Source organism: Lepisma saccharinum, chromosome 27 (assembly GCF_977018435.1).
Source record: "Lepisma saccharinum chromosome 27, izLepSacc3.1, whole genome shotgun sequence".
Classification (NCBI taxonomy): Eukaryota; Metazoa; Arthropoda; class Insecta; order Zygentoma; family Lepismatidae; genus Lepisma; species Lepisma saccharinum.
In genome coordinates, this window is record NC_139255.1 from 30,652,509 (window position 1) to 30,672,456 (window position 19,948).

A 19,948-nucleotide genomic window follows, 5' to 3' on the forward strand; every position below is an offset into this window, starting at 1 on the left:
CTATGGAAGAGCACATTAGTAGTTTCAATTCTAAACACCTATCACTGGCTCATGGACAGAAACATTTCAATATACAGGTGAGTTTGACGGACACGTAATGTTACAGAAATGAAGTTTTGAGTTGTTTACACGATATCTTATTAATTAAATAACCATTTCATGTTTTAAATTACACTTCTTCCTGGTTAAATTTATTAGTTATTAAATGAAAACCTCAGCATTCCTTTCGTGGTGTATTGTTTTCTACACGCTTCGCAACGCAATCGCTTCCGTGTAAAGTATTGTCTGCCATAAAAAAAATGTTGGATTTTTTGAAGCAATTACATAGCCTTTATGCTGGCAAAAATGTCCACATGACCTTGACGCGTCGGCAACTTTAACGCTTACCAAAGCTGTTAGCCGACGGATCGTTATTCCCGACGCTAACACTGCAGAAAAGTGGACGGCGGCCGTCCAGGTGCTATATGCATGTCCTTGGACGTCGTCGAAGGTATTGAAGCTTTGATTGGTTGATTTGCTTTATTTTACTTCGCTTTTTGTGCCACTTTTGGCTAATTAGCGAAGATGGGGATGAGTGATATGGTGAAATTGATAAATGGACACTCACTAATGCCCAGTCCGGGATTCGAACTCGGGACCCCTGGCGTTGTAGCGCGATGTGCTAACCACTCCGCCACGGGGGCCGGCTATCCTATACCATTGCTGGATCTGATGAATCCCTGAACCTGTCGAGTTTCTTAGCTTTAATGATTAGGGGTGGTTTCGAGACCAAGAATGTCTTTAAAATTCGACACGAGACGGACTTCTGTCAAATCGAAACGCGACCAAATATTCGAGACTTCGGCAATCTGCAACGGATGATATTTAAAAACTACATTAAAATCACTTTAGGCCTAGTCTGACATACCAAGCCGACATCTGCATGATTATTTATAAATCTTAGGTATATATTTTGTTCATAGTAATTGTAAAGCTAATCAATTAGTGGCAAGTTGTAAGACATGGTTGCACTTGTTCAGAATAATTAAAATTCGTTTTTCGAGGGTTCGTAGCATCGAAACGAGGCGTCAAACTGAAAAACGTTATTAAGCAAAGTTGATTCGCTACATGCTGTGAAAGTTCGTGCGATGACACATTGCATATATTGCTTATTTATATGGAGACTATATTCTCATACGTGAGATAAGATTCTAACAAGTGTCTCAAATTTCCCTTCGATTTTCTGTTTATTCCTTGAAAGTAGTGGTATCTAAATTCAAGTTAAGTGATATCCCGAATGTAGGACATTACGATTTCTTTCGAATTCCTTCCGGACGCCGGACAAAAGGCCAAATGTAGGACACCAGGTAGCCACAAGAAGTAAAAAACATTAAGTACCTGCAAGTGTTGAAAAGCAGTTCGCTTTCATTTTGCAACCACCATGTTTTACTCGTGATTCAATTTTTTTAAAAAAATGAATGCACATATGTTATTCCAGTCCACTTCCTGCAAGGTATAAATATGACCGTTCACATTACACATGTAGCATTTTAGTCAAGAAGGTCCACGTGCACTAAGAAACGCATAAACTTATACATGGTTAACTTAGCAGTTATGTGCCATACAAATCTAGCAATGCGTATTCGCATTGTCGAGTCATAGAAGAGCAATGAAAGTCATTTCAGTTACTGCTGCAACTGTAATAGAAATTCTATTTCAAACTAATTCCAGCCGTTAACTACTACTTTCAACTGTAACTATAAGTTTGTTATTGTTGAAAATAACATAAGTCTATCAATTCCAGTACCTGCTGCCATCTGTTGGTGAGAAAATATTACATTCTTCGAATCAGAAAATATGAACAGGTTCTGACTGAATGGCAGTTTACTTATTAGGTTCACGACGAGCTTCTTCCTCTTACCGCCCAGGTGTCGCTGAGGTCGTGACACGTGACTACATGAAGGTACCCAACTTCCTTCCGTCGAACTCTGCCTCGACAGTTTCCGGTTTGCGTGACACAAGGGCGCAGGCGAAAAAAATAATAATGGGGCGAGTCGGTAGGAAAATAATTCAGGAAATTGTGCATTCAATAATTCTCTTATATGTAGGTCAGGCAGACTACCAACCCGCTATAAAATATGTTTTACAAAAAGCACAGACATCTATAGCCAAACCAGAAATTATTAACGAGATTTTCGCAAAAAAGGAAAACACAGTGCAAGGGCTAATGAACACTCAGCTACTGCCTGATTTAAACGAACAGCTTCAACAGATAAAAAATAACTGGGAAAATATTCTCAACTTCATCCCAGAGAACACAAAAGATGTGCTTGCTCTTTAGATAATTTTGTATCGAATCCAATAGTAGTCAAATTATGCATAACAGGGATGGATCTACTTGGAGCGGGGGGCTTTATATATAAAATACCGGTGTTCAACATGATTGACATAAGGTGGCCTGCGATTACAGTGGTCAGAAAACCAAATTCACTTTTAAATTCATATGGATTTGATTTACATCCAAAATAAAGCTATCCCCATAAAGTGTCATTACGTGACATGTTGCAAAGTGGACTGATATCTTTCTCCCTTTCAAATAATTGAATTATCAATGTCGATTTTGATGCAACTGTTTTCCCCGGCGTTTGGGGTAACTTTATATTGGCCGATACAAAAGGGAACTTGTAAGTCCCGCGACTGGTTAAGTTTGCAGCAACGTTTGGCATATATATGGACCCAAACGTCCGCGCAGAATATACAGGGTGATTTTTTTAAAACTCATGGTTTTCTTTGTTGTGTAAAATTTGTAAATGAAGTATTATTTCCATGCGGTTTCTGGCAAATGAATAAGGAAGGATGGGAGATTTATTGGAGTACATTTACCGGTTTATATGCATCCCGGGTAATATCGCCCACGCCTCAACAAAAACAGCAAATATTCACCAGTGTACCCTACAATAACATTGAAGTATTGGATTTTTGCTAAACTGATTTAATGAAAATGAAAATGAGTTCTTTTTTTTTGTATTCACTCAAACATAAATAAAACATAAAAATTATGGCACACACATATGACATAACATCTCGCCTTTAAAAAAGAAGGTGCTGAAAGTGTCGACCTCCTTCCTGTAAACAAAGTCGAACACGCCGTTCCATGTTAAAGGCTGTCTGACATAGCGTTTCTGCGCTAATGTTCACAATTTCAGTGATAATGTTCTGCTTCAACATTTCCAGGGATGTAGGGTTGTTTGTGTACACACGTCCCTTTAGGAAGCCCCAAGAAAGAAGTCAAGTAAAGTTAAGTCTGGAGACCTCGGAGGCCACAATCCCTTTGAAATAACCCTATTCGCAAAGAAACTTTCAATCAGTGCCATACTGTCATGCGATGTATGACATGTAGCACCATCCTGTTGAAAATAACCCGGTGAGAGTACAATGTTGTCCAAACTTTCAACAAATTCCATGAATATTGCCCTCTGTGTTCACTGTTTCATTGAAGAAGATTGGACCTACTATACGTGATGCTGAGACAGCACACCATACCCCAACTTTCTGTGAGTGCAACGGATTTTCGATTACACTATGTGGATTTTCAGCTGCCCATATCCGTGTATTCTGAGAATTAACATACCCAGAGAGATGAATCCAGGCTTCATCAGTAAACCACGTTATTTTCAGAATATCAGGATTACGCACAATAAACATTAAAAACCAATTACAGCAATCTAACTTTATCTGGATCCTTCACTTCTTGAATTTTTGTACGCCCTTAGTTTCGCAGTTTTCGCTGCCTTTTGATGTTGAATAGCTATAGCGGGTTTCTTGTGACAAACGACGGAGAGATTTCTTGGGCGACCTCAAGAGTCGAGCACTGACATCTTCCACAACACCTGACCGCGGGGTCCGATGCTTCCCTGTCTCACTCAGAAGTGATCCTGTTTCTTCCAATTTCTTCACTAGCGACAATATTGTGGGGCAGAACGTGAGGCAAAATTTGTTTCTAAATGCCCTTTGCGTAGCAACAACTGAATCAGTTTTCCAAAAACTTTTCACGATAAACACACGTTCCTGCAAGGAGTACACCATTCTTACTGTGAGTCCTGATCACAATAACGCAACTTTTCAGCACAACAATTACACAAAAGCACACAACTTTCCAGCACAACGATATAACAGCTCAGTTTCCTGGATATTGTTGACAATGACAACGGTGCTATCTACAGGAGGAAACTTAAACCTCCGCACTGCATCCAAACCCCCACCCAGACCATATAGACGCGAAAAGTACACTGGTGAATATTTGCTGTTTTTGTTGAGGCATGGGCGATATTACCCGGGATGCATATAAACTGGTAAATATACTCCAATAAATCTCCCATCCTTCCTTATTCATTTGCCACAAGCCGCATGGAAATAATACTTCATTTACAAATTTTACACAACAAAGAAAACCATGAGTTTTAAAAAAATCACCCTGTAGTTCCGCTGCAGTACTGCCGATTTTCTCACTGTAAGTGATATGGACAGCTCGGCGGTTGAGGCAAGACTGGCACGGGAAATGGTGAGCGCTGTTCTCGCGTGGATTGATACATAAAACCTGCTGCAAACTTAACGTGTCGCGGGGTTTAGAAGACTATGCCTTTAAGCATATCCCGTCAAATTTTATCTACAGAATTTTTATGAAACGTCCAAATAATACTCTAATGTAGATTATACTGTCTTCGGGTGTTTATCATTCAGACAATTTCAGCTGGTGTTATTAATCAGTCACTTTACTATAAAATATTGAAATCAATGCCCAACAAAAATTGAATATCCAGATTAACAATGAATTCCCCGGTATGATTGGCAAGGTAAATAATTAAGAACCTCAGAGCTATTTTTCATACTTTCCAAAACCGTCTCCAAATAGGATAATCGGGACTGGGCATACACTTTAAAGGGGGATCGGAACTACTATGTGCCTCCACCGAGTATCGAAGCCGGGACCCCTTGATTACAAGGCGACGACGTTACCACTGCCAGATCGGAGAGGCTCGAATTGACTCTATTGCTGGGCGAGGTACAGCTGTTCCTGATATACCACGTGGAATAATTGATGCTTAAAATGTGAAAGTGTGTGTGTGTGTGTTCAATCAAAATTCAGTACATCTATTTCGTTCCAGCACTCCAATTTCATTGCTGACTGATTTGGTTTATTTTACATCGCATTTCTGCCACTTTTTGGCTAATCGCGAAGATGATGATGAGTGATAAGATAGAATTGATGAAGGAACACTCACAAAGAACACCAATGTCCAGGCCGGGACTCCTGGCACCGTAGCGCCATGTGCTAACCACTCAGCCACGGAGTCTGGCCAAATTCATTGTTACACAATGGGGGGGGGGGGGGGTGTTGGCCGATTGAAACCTTTTAACTACATCCGTTGGCATATCCCAGCTAATATGAAAAACTAAAAACTTTACCTTTCTGATTCACTTCACCACTTCTTAAGCTGCATTTACACCGGGGTTGCTAACACATGTTATCAACATTTCGAAAAACGCTTGTGAATTTGTTATCAACATCTCATGTTACAACAGAGATTTTGTTATCCACAAAAAGTCGGTAAAGATCAAAGAATGTTAGCAACATTTGTTACCAACACATGTTACCAGAGCCTTTTCGATGTTAGGAACATTTCCCCCGCTTCCCCTTCCGCCAGTGACAGCCAGCCAGCGAGTGGGTAATGGTTCCGATTGTTTTATGATTCTTTTTTAAAATCTCCTAGCAGGAAGACTAATTATATCGTAGCATTTTGGCAATAATTGTCACACGAAATTGGAACCTTCGTAAAAGTAATGAGCACTGTTTGGATTTCGAAAAAAGTTATTTATGCTGAAAAAAACCGAACAGAAATTACATTACGCAAGCATGCGCGCTTCCCATGGACAGTCGCGGACACTGCCGGCTTGTAATGAATACATTGACTTTAAATGGAATCGTTACAAGCCGGTAGTGTCCGTGACTGGACAATGTATTTTCCGATGACAAGTGATTGTAAGTATCGTAGACTAGAGGGAATGAATGTAGAAGTATATCGGATCCTTAGTAGAATGCATTTAGGGACTTTATTTTAATGCTGAGAGAGCCAAACCTGGCGTGCCTAACCTAACCACGAAAGCATATATTGAACAAAATCTTAAGTAATCTCTAAAACTCCGTAACAGACATAAATCGAAATCGAAAACCTTATAAAAATTGCATTCGAAGCATGATGAAATCACAATAAAACAAAAGGAACTAGGGCCGAATATCCGTACAGTAAAATATAAAAATGAATCAAAGAATATGGGGACAATCTGTAAAACTATAAAACTGTCCGGGTAATGCACACATTTGGACATCAGATGCAATTTTATGATAATAACTCCGTCACGGATATCGGCGTTGAAAAACACTAGTATAAAAGAAGCAATTTTGGTTAACTCGCTGCGAAAGCTGTCCGAAAAGAACACATACAGTCACACGAAACACTGCCCGAAATCAGTAAGCTCACAATGCTTTTACTAAAACGGGATTACCGGCTCGACCACCCGAACAGATCAAATGGGGGCAATGAACATGCCTCCAAGGTCGGGCATCTTTCGAATAAGGCCGTGCAGCGAGTGCAAGTTCACTTTCCCCAAGCAAGGAACTCACCTGTATGGAGCATGGTGCCGGGCCCAGCGTGTCACAGCAGACTTGGTTCATGTCTCGGCGGTCACCTCGCTTCCCGCATCTCACTTCAGCCAAGGGAGGAGCAGAGAAGGGGGCTCGCTCCTCTAGACTACTTCCAGACACACACACAGACACTCACGGACGCGTGGCACTGCCGGACGCACGCTACTTGAGAAAAAAATGCTCGCACGCACTCCACTCAACACACTTCCTACTGCTGCCCGCGGCATAACAACACTGCCAGCTGACGCGCTACGGAGCGGACGGGGAAAGCAAAGTTGCCAACTTCTGAATCGAAAAAGCGCTATTTTCCACACCGCTTCTGCAGCTGCACATAAACATTCATGGGGAAAGGGAAAACATACCCCCCCCCCCCACCAAAGCAAGAAGCTTAATTCTCACACACAAGCGGGACTGGACAAACACAAGAATATATCGCAGCCGGGAATGGATCCTGCGATTGAAATATCGATCACATAGAGGTTGTCGACCTCCACAACTTTTCACAGCGTGTAGAGGAGGACATCAATGTGCTTGCTGAGACGTTATTTCGACGCAACGATGCATGCAAAACGGCATTTTTTCTGTGTATGCAACAACGCGACATTCTTCCTGTATGAAAAGGAACTGGAAGATTCAGTACACAATGGACAGTCTATGTAACAAATGTAGATAACAAAGCCCTGTGGAAAGATAGCCACTATGGGCCAAGTTACGAATTCTGACGTGAGACATGTCTACCCTGACCTGATTCTGTGCCCAAAACGTACTGTCGCTTCTAGTACGAATCTGTGCGGCGTAGTTGCATACACGCAGGAGAGAAATGTAGCCTATGAACAATGTTGCCAAGAAAGGTTGTTAGCTTTGATGTTCTCTGTACGCTGTGGAAGTTTGAGAGTACCGACTTGTGCATAAGAGAACTGTGTTACTTAGGTTTACCGATTCGTTGTGTTCAATGATGCTTATCAGGTAAGCAGTCAGGCACTTTTGGCATTCTTTTGAACCATTTGCCAGATTTTAATTTCATGATTTAGATACTACGTATATTGTACACAGGGTTGTGCAATTACACGCAAGAAAAGGATTTCTTCATGACACGTCGTTGTTGCCTTGTAATCAAGGGGTCCCGAGTTCGATACCCGGTGGGGGTACATGGCACAGTGGTTCGGATCCCACTTTAAAACTGTAGGTCCAGTCCCGATTAGCCTTTCTGTGCATAAAGTGGACTTAAAACAACAATTCAATCAATCAATCAATCTTCATGACACGTAAAAAACCGAAAAAATCGTATAAAACGTACAATCCGCAAAAACTAGAATCAAACATAAAAATTAAAAGAAAACAATTTTTGCGATGGTTATTGTTATGTATGGCACTTGGCAGTGGTAGAAAAAAAAAGGCTTTAAAAACTTCCCGTCTGAATTTGTATGGAATTATACAGTACAAACTGCCACATTCACATCATTATTATATTATTATATATGAGTGCGAAAACAACAAAATAATCATTTATTAAAACATCTCAGCACAAAAATTCGAGGCAATTTAAACAATCTTTCAACGTAACACTACCACAACACACTTTACCCGTCACTCCAGCCTCTTCGCCAAAATTACGGGGGAAAACACTGCATTTGCAACACTGGCAACTGTCGTGCTATCTAGCGGCGAGATGAAGTACTACGTTAAGCTAAACTTGCCACTGCTGTTTTCATTGGGTCGAACATATTCGAGTAGTTGTTTCGGTAGCCGCCTGCAGAGGGTATTAAATGAAATTTTGTGAACGAAGCATCGAACGGGTGGGCGTGGCTGCCAGGTAGGATCCAATTCCACATTCAAAGGATTATTTGTAAATAATTAAACCAAGTCTGACTCGAGTCGAGTGTTTAAAGAGTCAGGCAGGTCAGGATCTCCGTTGGTTTGAGAATTGAATGGTGCTAAAATGAACGTCAATAAGAAATGCACACACAAATTTATAATTTTGAACACAAAATACCCTTCAAATGATTGATTCATTTGGTTGACTTTTTTCTCTTTTCTGCCACTTTTGATTGGTTGGTTGATTTGGTATTTTAAGTCCACTCTATGCACAGTAAGGCTATTCGGGACTGGACCTACAGTTTAAAGTGGGATCCGAACCACTATGTGCCTCCGCCGGGTATCGAACCCTGCCACTTTCGAATAAATGCGAACATGGAGATGAGTGATGATATGATGAAAGTGACGAAGGGATACAAAGAACTCCCATGCCCAGGCTGGGATTCGAACCCAAGAACGCTGGAGTCGCAGCGCGTTGTGCTAACCACTCCACCGCGGAGGTCGGGAGATACAATTGAAGTTACTACTAGTTGCAAACGCTTATATTTCTAGTGGGATATTTGTATTTCTGTTACTTAGAGTAAATTTTATACCAGTTTTGGTTGATCACGACGAATAGCATGAGCGATTAGATAAAATTGATGAAGGGACACTTACAGAGAACAAACATCTATCCCTGCAGTGGCGTACCCAGGATTTTCGACATGGGGTGGGGGTATGTCGTACGTTTTAGGATTTGGCCCTATATTTTGCTATAATACCCAACTACACCATCTTGGACACTCCACTGCATGCCTAGATCGGTATTTTAACCCAGGAACTTAGGTGTCAAGTTGGCTTCAGTGGGATAAAACAAACTTATGAAGAACGGTTCCGACAGACATACCTTTGGAAAGAGTCACTTCTGGGTGTTATGGGTTGAAAAGTCCTTCATCGGTACCTCCTCGTGCAGCTTGCTGGTAAGGATGTGTTTAGGGGGGGGTCCAGGGGTCCGGGCCCGCCCGAAAGATTTATCAAGTACTAAAATTAAATAATGAAAAATATATTCATTTAGCCGTTGTTGTATAATTTCCTCTGCACGTATTGGAAGACAAGGATTACATTGAAATCATAGGGCTTTGAAGGACACGAAGGACGTATTTAGAGGGCCCGGACTCCACCTCCACACACACACACACCCGAACGACTTATTAAGTACGAAAATTAAATAATCAAAATATAGTATTTTAGCATTTGTTGTAATTTCCTCTGAATTTATTGGAAGACAAGGATTATATTGGGATCATAGCTTTGAAGGACACGAAAGACATATTTAAGGGGTGATCCAGGGGTCCGGATCCCCCGAAAGACTCACCAAGTACTAAAATTAAGTAATGAAAAGATTAGCATTTGTTGCATAATCGATGGTTATTAATTTCCTCTGAACTTTTTACAAGGCAAGGATTATATTGGGATCATACGGCTTTGAATGGCATTACAAAATTATATGCATAAAATTTTAATCAGAAACTTACTTTTCTGTACATGTAACATCATTTTTGTTATTCGATAAATATTCAATTATTCATCTATTTGACATTAATTTCATTTGGCAGGGCACTTGCTTTTATGTAAATTATTCCGATATTAACTACAGGTAAGCTACGTAATGAATATGCACTCTTATAATGGGTGACAATTAATTAATGACCACATTTATATTGTAAGTTTTGTGGTACTAATTTGGTTTTTATTTTTAATTTTAGGTGAATATAAAGATCGACCTTTGCAAAATTAAGTGGTGTAACATGGAAAGGTGGAGTGCACAACAGCGAGCAGCAATAGTGGAATTTTATTTCGCTAGCAATTACTCGGTGACCACTGCTCAAAGAAGGTTCCGTGCAAGGTTTGGCGGGCGTGCGTGTCCTTCGAGATAATCAATTCTACGATATGTTGCATCCCATAGAAACAGAGGCAGTGTAACTGATGCTAAACGTACTGGTAGGCGGAGATCTGTGCGCAATGAAGAAACAATTGAAAGGGTGACAGTTGCAATCACAAACAGCCCAAAGAAATCTGCAAGAAGGTTGACACAAGAAGTTGGTGTCAATAGAGAAACAGTGCGCAAATTCCTGAGAATCGATTTGCACTTGTTTCCGTACAAACTTCAGGTATCCCATCAGTTGAAACAGACTGATTTTCAAAAACGTTTAGCGCTTTGCAACACAATAATTGGACTTAACACTAATCCGAATTTTGGATAGAAGCTCATAATGACCGATGAAGCTCATTTTCACTTATCCGGTTATGTGAATAAGCAGAATGTGAGAATATTGACTGGAGAAAACCCTAATGAAATCCACGAACGTCCTACACATAGTGCAAAAGTTACTGTATGGTGTGCATTATCGAGATCATGGATCATAGGTCCATATTTTTTTGAAAGCGCAAATGGTGTTACTGTAACTGTTAACGGTGACCGTTACAGACAAATGTTAAGAGCATTTTTTTTCCCTGAGTTACAGCGTCGAAACCCCAATTTTGAGGACATGTTTTTTTCAACAAGACGGTGCAAGAAGCCACACTAGTCGTGAAACAATGCAATTATTGCAACAGAAATTTCCCAATCATGTGATTTCGAGGTTTGGTGACTTTGACTGGCCTCCTCGTTCCCCGGACTTAACTGCTCCAGATTTTTTTTTATGGGCGTACTTAAAGTCTAAAGTCTATGCCACGAAACCAAACAACTTACTGGACTTGAAAAGAGCCATAAGAAATGAAATTGACTTGATATCATGTGAAACACTTTCAAAAGTTATGGATCATGTGTTTGTTCGTATTGAGGAATGCATACGATTCAATGGAGGGTACCTCAAGTCTGTTATTTTCAAAAAATAAGCAGGGTTTGTTATTTTCCTGTAATTTCATATACCATACTACCTACTCCTTTACTTATGTAGCTGCAAGTTTAATACACAAAAAATTATACTCAAAATGAATGTGGTCATTAATTAATTGTCACCCTGTATCTCTATTCTTATACTGTCTTTTTACCGATTCGTGTAATAATAATACAATATTAATGTATGCATTGTAATTAGTATTAATTTGATTTATAATTATTTTAATACAAACATTATTATTATTAATAATATTATTATTCCTGAGACACTGGGTTCGGACCCCCTTCCCCCGAAACATATTTCTAGATACGTGCCCTGCTTGCTGGTTATTTCACCCTCTCCGGAAATTATGGCTAATACGTTTAAGCGATTTTCCTTTCTGCTGTTTAGTTCTTAGTGACTTCTAGATCTGAGAAACAGGATTCGTCTGAAGCGGCAGTAATTTCAGTGGTAACGAAAGTACGGTAGGTGATTACTGTATTGAGACACGGGTGTGAAGTGTATTGCATGTAGGATATTTGCGATTTGAAAGAAAATGATTCTGAATACAGATTATGCGGTTCAGTATTATGTAAATCTATCCACTGCCATTTCTTCTAGGTCCAAATATCTTTCTTAAGATTGTGTAAAAAAATCTTAACGGTGCACTCTATCCCGGGAATGTGGAACAAGCGATCGAAAGCAAGTCCTCTGCGCAAGTAGAACTCGAGAGGGTTCGACCAATGAACGCTTGAGAAAGGAAGTGAGAGCATGGAGGGGAAAACGCGGCTGCAACTACCAACCGGTTACAGCAGCGCGCACTAATTTGCTCTACCCACTCGCTTTCTCCCCTTCTCTGCCGTTACGCCCGCCTTTGCTCCACAGATTCCCGAAACAAGAGCGTAGCTTCTTCCTCTTAAGGGACCACGTTTCACTTTCATGGATCAATAGAGCTCAAAAAGTTGAAGATCTACAAATTCTCTACAATAATCAAAACGACCAACACTTGCTGAAAAGTAACACGATAAGTTACTTTTACGTAGAATTTTGGGAGAACCAAATACACAAAAAAAAAATGAACGAAACTGTCAAGAAGCTTTTATGGATTGATTGAATTTGGTTTTACGTCGCGATCCTGCCAATTTTGGCTAATAGCGACGATGCGATGTCACAAACACATATGAGCGACTCAACACAATTCCTACAAAGTATTATCACACGCAAACTTGTCTGTGGTGTTACTCTGGCTGCAGGTATAGGCGCCAGAGCCACGTTAGTCCGCAAGAATGGAATCCAAGGTGTACTACGTGATTTGATTTCATTTATTTTACTTCGCTTTTTGAGCCACTTTTGACTAATTCGCGAAGATGAGGATGAGTGATGACTAGGGCCCGAGACTTCATGTTATAACATATTTTTTATTTGGCATCGTATCGAATACTGGGGTAAGATCTTTACATTTCTGATGATTTGGTTTGATTTGGTGTTTAAGTCCACTTTGTGCACAGTAAGGCTAATCGGGACTGGACCTACAGTTTAAAGTGGGATCCGAACCACTATGTGCCTCCACCGGGAATCGAACCCGGGACCCCTTGCTTGTAAGGCGATAACGCTACCACTGCGCCATCGGGGAGGCCTTACATTTCTGATGAAAATCGGCCGAAATAGACAAACATGATAAGGCATATTTTGACCTATTTTACCAATTTCGCGTTTTTACAACATATTTATTCAATTTTCTCGTAATAAGACATATTCCTTCATAATTTCGTAATTGTCTTGCATATAATCGGTTATTTTATAATTTATTCTTCGTACCTTTACAGCAACGGATAGTTGATATTATCGATGGCAGGATAAAGAAATGGACGAAGAAATTAAAAGTAGATGTCGTATTTTCTTACTAACTTGTACAGAAGAATAATACTCCCGCTTTGTTTAGCGAGCTGCTAACTATGCTTTAATTTCCACAAGAGTAATAGTAAATGACATAATAGTAAATGAAACGTAGGATAATTGTAGTGAACCTCACTATATTTTCAGCATTTTTCCACTACATTCTTAGGTAAAAGGAATTCTGTCTTCATTTAATACCCTACCCCCCCGCCCCCCCAAGTCGATCTTCCCTGGAATATACTGACATCCTGTATAATGATAAATTTGAAAGTACTGTCGTGAATGTTTTTGGCTTTACTGGGAACATTTCTGCATTTTTCTGACATATTTTTAACTTTTCATGACACATTTTCCAATTTTTATGACATAATTACATACATATTTTACAGTTTTATAGGGCATAAAGTCCCGGGCCTTCGTGATGACATGATGAAATTGATGAATGGAAAGTCACAAACATCCAGGCGAGGATTCGAACCCAGGAACCCTGGCGTCGTAGCGCAATGTGCTAACGACTCCGCTACGGGGATCGGCAAGGTGTACTACGTGAAAGAGAAGCTGACATATTGGTGCGTAAGGAAAAGTCACTCTTTATACCTCAAACTGTCAAGAAGCAAAAATCAGTTAAATAATTTCTGGAAATGCCTAAAAATACGACCATATTTAGCAATGTCTTCAAGGTACAGGCAAAAAAGAAAAAGATGGCCTCATTAATTTCCGAGTGTTTTAATTATCACCTTACATTGGCGTGCCCAATGAGGGGAAGGTAGAGCTCGTACTCTCTCTTTGGCCCAGCAGTCTTTTTAAAAGTGGAGAGAGAAAAAAGGACTGGCTTGATTGATGGAAACTGGTTATTTTACATTGCTTTTCTTCCACTTTTGGCTAATCGCGACGATGAGAATGATATGATGAAGGAACTCATAAAGAACACCCATGCCAGTGGCGTAGCGCAGTGCCCTGGGGGCCCCCTGCAACTAAAATATTGGGGGCCCTTTAGTGAAAAAAAATCGAAAGTACTACAACGTATATATGTATATCATTGATGACGTCAGAGGGTAACGGACGTACAACAGTTTCTACTACCCCCCCCCTTTTGAAGTGTTTAAAAATTAAAACAAAATTAAACTACCTTATCACACTAGAGCTAAAAATCTAAAATGAGGACTAAAAGTGGTAAACGTTGTAAGTGCCAAAAGCGAAAGTGTTGGGATATCGCATCGTTCAGCACATCAGCCCGTAAGAACGACTAGTGACCTCCTTACACGCCCTTTGTACTACTTAGAGGGCTACCAGCCACATTTCACATTTACCACATTATAAAGCATGGCACATTTCACAGTTTAAAACGGTGTTTGAATTATTGTGACACTTACAGCGTTTACCAAATTTAGTCTTCAAATAATCTTTAACACTTAACAGGTGTGGACTATGTGGGAAATTTGTCTCAGTTCTTATTTGAATATGAAAAGACTTGGGCCCACTTTGAAATATTTGGTGGAAAGTTACATTCTAAATACTTCACATAACACTAATATTAGTGGTAAAAGTTCATGAATTACCAAGTTTTCTTGTTTGCATGGCAACAAAAAACAGACTGTCCGAGCAACTGAATCTTCCTACTGGATTCATAAATTTATACTCTAAAAGATTCCGACAAACGGTATATCTGAAAAGCAGTGAGATGAGATGAGGGATTTTTTTTCTTATTTTAGGCGATCTGCGAGCAAGTACCTTAATACGGCGTTTCTGAGGGCTCACAGGTTAAGTTGCCAGGGGGCCCTTTGATTGAGCCGATACGTCCCTGCTTATTATCGCAGACATTGTCTTATGACATGTTACTGAGAACCCACTCGACCACGGTCCACATGAAAATAAATAAAAGAGTCGTGTGAAGTTATTTGTGGTGTCCCCAGATTCGTAAATTAGGTACAGTAACTCTATTGATACGTATTCTAAGTTCACCGATTGGGCGTTTCTATTTAGTGGTCACCTCGGTGAATTTCGAGTTCAAATTTTGTCATTGTTGACTTACATTTTGTGTATTTCGTTTTTTTGAAAAAATAACCCACACTATGTGTTGAATTTCTGAAATTATATAAAATTTCAGAAGCGCAGAGAAAGCATTGCGGTGGTTGCGGGGACGGCCGCTACGCCACTGACACATGCCCAGGTCGGGATTCGTGTCGTAGGGCGCTGTGGGAGTCGGCGCTGTGGAAGACATAACCCCCCCTTTTTTTACGAAAATCCTGAGTACGCCACTGTCATCTTACAATAATGTCAGCATGTTAAGTCACGGCTGGTCACCAAACACAGCATTGGTGCTGCAAAGATGAAAACAGTGGACGAAGCCTGAGGCGGAACCTAAATACGACAAGAGGAAATTGAGATGCATCTAGGAAGACGTGCTGAGGAAAGGTGCAATGCAACTCGAGACCTCGTAACTCCTGATGCTGTTATCACGGCCGCTATCTCGGCTCTGAATGTGCAACGACACGTATGTGTGTGTGAACGGTTCGCATCGCTATTTCACGCAGGAGATTGTGCAGCGCTTGGCCGACACTAGCGCCGCCTGTGCTACGGTGTGCGTGAGATGAGGATATAAAAGCTGCTGCTCCTTCCACCGTTGTTTTCAGACACTATACAGTGTTGCCACATGAAGGGAAATTCTTACCGAATTTTTCTAGGGAAAAGGGAATTTCGATTAAAAATACCACAATTTAAGGGAAATTTTTAAGACATCTGACTTTACAATATTGCAGTTTAGTTTACAGTTGCATATCCACATTATTTTATTAATTAATTAATATATTTGCTGTTCTTTCTTATTGCTGGTCCTTTCAATCTATTTATATTTTTGTTAAGTGTATTGTACGTTGCTTTCCTGCATATTCGGATAAGAGTAACGATGATCATTAACGAACTAATGGATTCCTTTCCACGATTTAAACCTGACATCTGGCCTGGCCAGAAAGCAATGAAGCTGACATATGAAAAAAATTGTTGAACATTTTTTATTCATATGAACATGAACGAACAGAAATACTACTACTACTATCACGACCAATAATAATAATAATAATAATAATGATTACTGCTACTGGTTCTGCTGTCATTTATTATTATTATAGCTGAAGGGAAAAAGTGGTCCAAAAAGGGAAATTTTGATCCTTGGAAAGGGAAATTGTCCCCTCACATTGTGGCAACACTGACACTATACGGCGTACGCTTTTAGAAGGAGCATGAGTTCAGCCAATACGCAACCTGCGCTGTTGCCAAACCAACTACTAGCGGAAGGGACTCTCTCTCTCTCTTCGTGTTCAATGCTAATATTAGTTTGAAACTCATTTTCTATTCGTACTTAAATTCCATTTCCAAATTTTTCTTTTCTCTCAAAGTAGTACGTAGCTCGGTTTTGGTCGAGAGAGAGAGAGAGAGAGAGAGAGAGAGAGAGAGAGAGAGAGAGAGAGAGAGAGAGAGAGAGAGAGAGAGACGAGAATTCGAACCCGGGACCACCTGGCATCGTACCGCGATGTGCTAACCACTTATGCTCGAATTAAGCTTAAAGAAAGAAAGAAGGAAAAATAATGCTGTAAAATCAGTTTTCAAAGTTATTTCGGCTTTTTGGTTGATGATCGCTAGGGAGAAAAAATTATGGTAAATAAAAAGTGAGGAGAGCGGTAAATAATATGTTAGATCAGCGGTGGAAAAAAAATTGGCACACACTTTTTCATCATGAGAGGAAACAACATCCCAAAGAGCTATAAATTGATAAACTACTTCATTTTTATATACTGTACACATAAACAAGTACTTAGCTGTCCAACCAAAAAGAAAACATCAACACAAAATCACTTCATTTCTAAATTGCATATCTCAAGTGATTTATTCATTGTTTGTATTTAAAGGATATCCTTGCTGTCCAACAAATAAAATAATCAGTACTGCATATACACAAACACATATTGAAAATCACATCATGATAAACAAAATCCATTCATGACTGAACACAAATGACACAATTCTTTCCCTTGATGTGCGGGAACAGACTAATCTTATCGCTGCTACAGCTAGCAAGTTCAATGAAACTGGAAGTTGAGTAGACATTCGGGGGAAGAAGCTTGACAGAGAGCGAAGTTTTCGAACTGGGATTATGTGCATGGGAAATCCCAATTTGCAGCGTCTTCCTGTTGTGATCGAAGATAAAACGTTCTTCAGCTGCAAGTGGTAGGAAACTTTAGGCAAACGTTTCGTTACAAATCGACAGTTTGCGCGCACAATCTCGATTGCCGGTTTTACATGTTTTCTACTTAATTTGATGATATTTCACGGTTATTTCGCGAAAAAGCGTTCATTTCGTGGAAAAGCACACATTTCGCATTACTTCGCGAATAAAACTCAAGTATATTTCATCATTGGGGGTGTAGTTAGTTACGTGCAGAATGTTCAAAATTGCATCTTCTTTTCACATTTCGCGATTTCGTGCATCGCGAAAATTCAATGTCCCTAATGATCTCTAATGCCAGGCACACACCGGTCTGACATAAGGAAAAAGAAAGAAGTTAATGTGTGCGACATTCTAGAATAGCATGCCTGTTTCTTTCTTGCCGTAGATGAAAATCATGATTTTTATTTAAAAAATAATTTTTGATGATTTTTTTATTTAAATCAATATTTAATTTTTAGAAAACCAAAAAATACAAATTAAAATTAAAATAAAATAAAATTCTAAGTGAAATATGCCATTTTAGTCTTGTATATTTAACAAAATATTTTGGTCATTGGGTTTGTATAGAAAATGAGTTTCAAACGAATATTAGCCAAAAGAGCAATTCTTTATGTATGCAGGTTTGTTTACAAGTACGCTTATTTATACCAAAAATCATAACAATCATAGTATAAATAATATATGATTACAGTAAAACTTAGTAATATGTATATGAATTAATCCTAATATGTACCAAACACAACCCTCTATAGTCGAAATGTCAGAATTAAAACGCTTGTTTTCTTTCGAAACACAAAGAATTCGCCGTACGCAATATTCAGCTTTCTTATATACGAGGGTTATTTTTTAAGTAAGGTCCGTTTTGCAATAAAAACATTTATGTTCTGAATTTACATACACTTCTCTATTTTTCTACATAATTTCGTTGCTGGTTTATACATTTATCGTAAGGAACGACGAATTTTTGGATACCCTCCTCATAGAACTCTGCCGCCTGTGATGATAGCCAGTTGCTCAGGTTCGTTTTCACTTCTTCATCAGTGTCTAAACGCTTGCCGCCCAGGAAGGTCTTCCGATGGTGAAAGAGGTCGTAGTTGCTAGGCGCAAGGTCTGGGCAGCTCCAGTTCACAAACGAGTCCGCGAAAGAGCCAGATCTGGTTCCAAAAGAGCGAAGTTGGCAACAGTGATCCGAACCGCGATGTGCCTCCACTGGGGTTGGAACCCGGGCCTCTTTGATTACAAGGCGACGGCATTACAAATAGGCCCTCTCTAACTAAGGGAGGTGGGGTGTAACCCTGGGAGAAAGGACGTAAAAACAGCCGGAGTGTGGTGCTGATCACGCCACGTACGGTATACACCCAAGTCCTGAAAGTATCACCAGTTCGGCATCTTTGACAGAACCCCAGAGGAAGCCGACAGGACCCGTATCTGGTTTCGAGCCACCACCTGTTTTTCGGCAAAGCGCTGTTGTCACTTTTACCTGCAGTGTTTAGACATTCATTCATTCACTGTGACGTTTTACTCCCAATGTCTTTATATTGCATAAAAGAATAGCAAAACACAATAACACAACCTAGCAAAGATAGAGAACCGCAACCTCGAGTTTAGAAATCTCTAAAGAAACTGAATTAGCAACATTTCATTTAGTCCACGTGGACTTGACGAGAGCTGTTTCCTTAGATGGATGCTATTGGTGGAAAAGGTTTCAGGGGACGATTTATTGCACTCCACGTGGACCTGACATGTGGTTGTTAGGGGGAAAACTGATCTTTCGGAACTTTCTTTGAAGTAAAGTGAGGTTGCTTTGGGGACCAGCACTATATGCTCCACACATCCTATGCGACATTGAGGAGGGTGCAATGCAGTCGGCCTCCGTGGCGGAGTTACTGCTACGACGTCAGGAGTTCCGGGTTCGAATCCCGGCCTTGGCATGGATGTTCTTTGTAAGTATCCCGTCATTAATTTCATAAATTATTGCTTACCTATCCTCATCCTTGCGATTAGCCGAAAGTGGCAGAACGAAGTAAAATAACATAATCAATAAGAAAAAAATTGGTGAAGGGACTCGAACCTGGAAACTTTGGTGATGGTATCAAAGTCAGAAGCTTGTATTGAGTCCACTTTATGTTTGCCGGGACTGGAATTACAATTTAAGGCGGGACACACAAAGTGCCTCCACCGAGAACCGAACCCTTTCATTACAAGGCAACAACGTTAGCTATCGGAGACATCTGCACGCACGAACCACAACAGCCAAAGCTAAAGCGACGGGAAGAAAACAATAAAGCCTCGAGATATAAGGTCACCGACTAGAAGTCACTTTCTGTTAATTCTCGTCCACACGCGAACGCCGGTGCTGCCAGATAAGCCACTGCCGTCGAGTACACAATTCAGAAGTAAGGAGGCAATTTGCTTCTGGCAAGGCACGCGAGGCTTCCATTTGCCACTTGGCTCGACACTTTCGCACGA

The 19,948-nt window shown here is 40.1% G+C and overlaps 1 protein-coding gene and 1 non-coding gene across 4 annotated transcripts in view; both read right to left on the reverse strand.

Annotated features, from left to right (window-relative positions):
* LOC145980370 (uncharacterized) overlaps window positions 1–19,948 on the reverse strand; it is a 455,055-nt gene that overhangs the window by 137,052 nt on the left and 298,055 nt on the right. Inside the window, exon 1 of one of the 3 annotated variants that reach the window (XM_083113433.1) lies at window positions 6,662–6,899. The exons of the other annotated variants lie outside the window; for them this stretch is intronic. Coding sequence (XP_082969559.1) covers window positions 6,662–6,674 — 13 coding nt within the window. The 5' untranslated portion in view covers window positions 6,675–6,899. Of the gene's footprint in view, window positions 1–6,661; window positions 6,900–19,948 lie in introns of those variants that run through there. 3 annotated transcript variants of the gene reach the window in all.
* On the reverse strand, window positions 12,920–12,994 carry TRNAV-UAC (transfer RNA valine (anticodon UAC)). Its single transcript has one exon. It is a non-coding gene; the product is annotated as a tRNA-Val (tRNA).